The sequence below is a fragment of the Acanthisitta chloris genome, unplaced genomic scaffold (genome assembly GCF_000695815.1).
Source record: "Acanthisitta chloris isolate BGI_N310 unplaced genomic scaffold, ASM69581v1 scaffold11261, whole genome shotgun sequence".
Lineage (NCBI taxonomy): Eukaryota > Metazoa > Chordata > Aves > Passeriformes > Acanthisittidae > Acanthisitta > Acanthisitta chloris.
The window spans coordinates 2,825-7,886 of NW_008656607.1; the positions used below are offsets into that span (position 1 = coordinate 2,825).

Consider the following 5,062-nt stretch of genomic DNA (forward strand, 5'->3'; position numbering starts at 1 on the left):
CCTCCAGGACACGCAGGAGTTCAGGGTAGAGTTGTCCTCTCTGTTGACTCTTGCCTTGCCATGCAGCAGTTTTACCTTCCACCCAGCAGCTCTGTGCCTCCCCTGCCTCGTCCTCCTGCTGGGCGTCACATTCGGAGGAGAATTTGCTCTTAGATCAAAGCTTTTTGAGTACAAAAATGAGTCTCAGGTGTTGGCAGCACCTCGGTTGTTCTGAGAGCTCGATGGGAGAGGGGACAAAGCCCCAAGCTGAGGGTTGGACTGTAGTATCTTACACCCTACGGAGAGAAGTTTGTTCTGCTGACGTGTTAGTTACAAGACTCTTGTTGCTAAGCAAAGAGCACATTCCAGAACATCCAGGGCAGGAACCCGAGGGACCCAGAGCCCTGTCACTGCTCGGAGCTCCCGCGGCCGCGGTGGCCACCCGTGTGCTTGTCAGAGTGTAGACACGTGGTGAGAGGTGCACGTGTGGTTTGGCAGCCAAATTCCTGCTCCAAACCTCAAGGAAGTGCCATAAATGCTGCTTGTCCCTGCCTGGGACACAGGAGTGCTCTGCAGCCGGCGGGGCAGGATTCCCTCCCCACATCCCTTCCGGACTCAAACGCCTCGGGGAGGTCCCCGAGCCTGCCCTGCAGGGCCTGGAGCTGCTGCTGCCTCAGGGCAGGTCCTTCTGGACTACAAAATTAGAAATGTACATGTTGAAAGGTTTGTTGTTGGGTATTTTTTGTTGTTTTCTTCCCCCTCCCCCCCCCCAACTTAAATTATACACAAACTTGGTCTTTACTAAACTATCCTACAAATATTCCACAAACAAGGCAGCAAAAGAACCAAGTCCACCACCACAAAGTCTACAGATACAAAAATGGAAGTCTTCTGGGAATTACTGGAACAGGAAGGAAAGTCTGGAAAAATAAATTAACCTCCGGGTGGGAACGGAGAGGGTTCCAGGGCAGCAGAGTCACCTCCGGGCGCTGTCCCCGCCGGCTCAGCCGCTCAGAGGGTCCTCGCGGTAGTGGATGGCGTAACGGAGCTTCTCCAGCATGATGTCCAGGGACGAGTACTGAGGGAGCTTGATCATGAACATGCACGTCTCCACACGGATGTACCGCGAGTCCGGAGAGCCTGCGGAGAGCACCGGGAAAGGGTTGGAGAGGCCACCAAAAAGGGCTCAAAGAGGCACCAGGAAAGGGCTTGGAAGAGGCAACCAAGAAGGGTTGGAAGAAGCACCAAGAAAGGCTGGAAGAGGCATCAGGAAAAGGGTTAAAGAAGGACCAAGAAAGGGGATGAAGAGGCAACTAGGAGCAGGATTAAAGAAGCACCAGGAAATGGGGTGGAGAGGGACCAGGAGAGGTTGAAAGAGGCACCAGGAAAGGGATTAAAGAAGGACCAAGAAAGGAGTTGAAGCACCAGGAAAGGGGTTGAAGAGGCACCAGGAAAGGGGGTTAAAGAAGGACAAAGACAGGGGTTGAAGAGGCACCAGGAGCAGGATTAAAGAAGCACCAGGAAAGGGGGTTAAAGAAGGACAAAGACAGGGGTTGAAGAGGCACCAGGAGCAGGATTAAAGAAGCACCAGGAAAGGGGGTTAAAGAAGGACAAAGACAGGGGTTGAAGAGGCACCAGGAGCAGGATTAAAGAAGCACCAGGAAAGGGGGTTAAAGAAGGACAAAGACAGGGGTTGAAGAGGCACCAGGAGCAGGATTAAAGAAGCACCAGGAAAGGGGTTGAAGAGGGACCAGGAAAGGTGCTAAAAGGGCACCAAGAAAGGGATTGAAGAGGGACCAGGAAATGAAGAGGGACCAGGAAAAGGGTGGAAGAAACCCAGTGCTTTCCCCTCCCCCTGTCTGTTACTGAAGGTATCAAAATCAAATCCCTCTGCCTGTTGTGGGTCTTTTGAGCCCTAAATATTCCTGTGCCTTGGGCCCATGTCTTTCCAATAATCAAGTCACTTGAAAATCATATCCAAGTTTCCCAGTGACTCCAGAGGGCAAAGCTTTAAGTAGCATGAAATCCCAGACCAGTTTGGGTGGGAAAGGACCTTAAAACTCATCCAGGGAACCTTCCACTAGAAGCAGTTTGAGTTGATGTTAAATTACACTTCTACACGGTTTAAACCCAAGTTCTCTGTTCCTAGTCCCACCCACAACCACCTCCCTCTGCCACTGCCTGTGCACTGAACACCAGTTTGAGTGTGCAGGTTTAAATGCAATTGAGTGGGAAGTGGGAGCTGGAGCCATTCCAAGAGTCCCCACCTGCTGCTCCATCGGGGGGAGCAATCTTCATGGGGTACGGGGGCACGTGGGCCGTGTCGGGGCCTCCGTCCTTGCAGGGGCAGGTGAAGGGAATCCTCTCCTGGTTACAGGCAAACTTGATGAACTTGCAGAGCTCCTCCTGGGTGAACATCTCCAGGGCACTCCAGAAGAACTCGATGTGCTGGTCAGTCTCCATCAGTCCCACCTGGTACATGGTGTGTGCCTGAGGGAGAGAAGGCAGCTGTTCACAGCTGTTCTCTTGGGAACCTTCCCCACTACTCTTCAAACAAATAAAACGCAGACAGATGACAAATCTGGTGTTGGAAAGCAAATTCCTTATTCCTTCTCCTCCATCCTGAACCCAGTGCTATCTCACCAAGCTGCCCTGGGGCCAAGGCAGTGTCCAAGCACAGCCCAGCGCTGCCCGGGGACGCGGCACGCGCGGAAGGTTCTCCCCGCGTCCCACGGTGAGTTTGCTGGGGCAGCTGTTCTCACCTTGAGGAACTCGAGGTTGATGTAGGGAAGGCCACAGGTCCTGAGCTCCATCTCCAGGGGGGTGAGGGTGGTGAGGAGCTGCAGGGGGATGATGGAGCCCAGCCCGGCGCGCACCGCGGTCATGCACTCCGGGCTCTGCAGCTCGCGCATGCGCAGGCTCCGGATCGCCGCCGCGTACGTCGCCTTGTTCTCCCACCTGCAGGGACAGCCTGGGGTGAGGGAGCAGCACCTCTAGGAGCCCTCGGGTCTCCCCCTACCAGAAGGGTTTTATGGAGAGATTCCACTTCTGGGCAATCCAGCATGAGCAATGAGCTCTTTGCATTCCGACGCTTCCCAGTTTAATCCCGCTCTCCTCAGCTTCCTCCCCTCCTGTCCCACCTGCCTGTTCCTCCCAGCTGTGGGTGCTCACTCAACCCACAGCAGTCCTGCTCCTCAGCTCCCTGAGGAGAGCTAAACAGCACCAGTGATCCCAACACTTCACCACCTAAAGCTTTCCCAGGCCATTCCACCCTCAGCTTGCTCCAAAAGCAGCTCTGGACAGCCTGGTGCTCAGAGAACCGTTCCAGAGGTGGTTCCTTGCCATGAAGTGCAGTGTGCTGCCAAGGAGGCTGTTCCTTACCCCACGGGGATGTGCCTGCCCCTGGGACACAGCTCCACCTCCTCCCCTGTCATGGTCAGGTAGGTGAACTTGCAGCAGGGTTTGTTGGGGCAGTCAGGGCTCTCCGTCGCCAGGTGCTGGGAGGCAATTTCTGCACACAGAGCTTCCAGTTCTGTCTCATCATTGATCTGCCACAGAGCACAGCACAGAGTCCCTGGTGACCTGTTCCAGGGGTCACCTGGCCACAGAGCACAGCACAGAGTCCCTGGTGACCTGTTCCAGGGTCACCACAACACCCAGTGAGAGTCAAACTGCTTTAGGGGGTTCTGGTCTGGGTTAGCAATTCCACAGTCCAGAACTGCCTTAGTTCCACTGTGCCTGGCAGCAGGGGAAACTGGGAAGCTTCCCCAAGGGAACAGGATGGAAAAATCCTGCATCCAAGAGAGGCAAAACACACTCTGGCCCTGCTGCCAGCACAGAGCCACCAGCAGCAGCGAGGGCAGGTGGCAGGGACCTGCTGCCACAGCCAGGAGGAGGAGGACAGAAGAGAGAAAACGTGGCTTACGTTTTCAAATTTCTTGACATAGTTGTAGGTGAGGATGTCAGCCTCCTGCAGGTCCATGTCAGGATCCAGTGGCTCCCCCACCAGTGTTTTCCAGAAGGAGGGCAGCAGGTCCAGGGGCAGCGGCACGTCCGCGCGGATGGCAATGCCCAGCAGCTGCCCAAAGAAGTGGAACAGCTGCTCCTCGGCGTAGGTGATGGGGCTGGGAGTCAGGATGTACTTCCCCTTGGGAAAACCAGGGCACAGAGAGCAGGAGTCAACAGCTGACCATGCCCTGAGGGGCCATGGGTCAGCTCACGACCCTCGCCGGGTTCATGGCCCAAGCACCACAGGTTTGCTGTACCTCAGGCACTGATAACCACCACCACCTCAGGATCAACACCACTGAGCTGCTTCCCTGCAGAGCCTGCTCTGTGTGTGGGATCAGTCTGAGACCCAAGCCCTGCAGCTGTGGGATGCTCTGAAACACAGCCTGGATGTGCAGCCAGCTTTGCTGTCCAGCTGGACTTGAGCTGAGGGAAATGTCCTGTTTCCTACCTCATGGATATTCCCAGAAAGGAATGACACCTCAGCTACTGAGAGTTCTTTGGGCCATCAGCTTTGTCTTGTTTCTCTAGAACATCCACTGCTCAAAACAGACACTAAATATGCAAAGATAGCATGGATGGAGCATCTTATTCGACTGGGAACGTGACTGACCCTGCTGGTGATGTTCCTGGAGTGATGCCACAGAATAGGAGTTCACCAGTCTGGGACAAACTCTAAGCCAGATAAATGAACCCAACTCACTCTGAACTCTGACCAGCACTCTTAATTCTGCTACATTTTGCATTCTGACACTTGGCTCCTTCTCCAAGTGCCAGTTGAATTGTGTGAGGTGCAATGAGAGGTTCACCAACACTTCCAGCTCCCTCAGTGGGCTGAGGCCTCTCCTGTCCCTCTGCCCAGGTGTTCCACTCCTGTTCAAACCCAGCACCCAACGAGAGAAAAGCCACCTCATTTCTGGCACTGGGATCTCACACCTTGTTCTTGTTGACAGCAGAGCTGGGGCACAGCAGCAGCAGGGACAGAGAGGAGCTCTGCAGCTCCTTACACACTTGCCAAAGGAAGTGACGGAAAGATCCACCTGGAAAAGGGAAAACAATGAAAATAGTCATTTGT

At 54.5% G+C, this 5,062-nt stretch overlaps 1 protein-coding gene across 1 annotated transcript in view; it reads right to left on the reverse strand.

Moving 5' to 3' along the window:
- Nucleotides 1-982: 982 nt before the first annotated feature.
- Nucleotides 983-5,062, reverse strand: part of HECTD4 (HECT domain containing E3 ubiquitin protein ligase 4) — a gene marked incomplete at its 5' end in the record, with an annotated part of 57,761 nt that continues 53,681 nt past the window's right edge. The window contains 6 exon segments of the mRNA XM_009084407.1: nucleotides 983-1,119; nucleotides 2,247-2,469; nucleotides 2,742-2,937; nucleotides 3,361-3,527; nucleotides 3,905-4,126; nucleotides 4,924-5,027. Coding sequence (XP_009082655.1) covers nucleotides 983-1,119; nucleotides 2,247-2,469; nucleotides 2,742-2,937; nucleotides 3,361-3,527; nucleotides 3,905-4,126; nucleotides 4,924-5,027 — 1,049 coding nt within the window.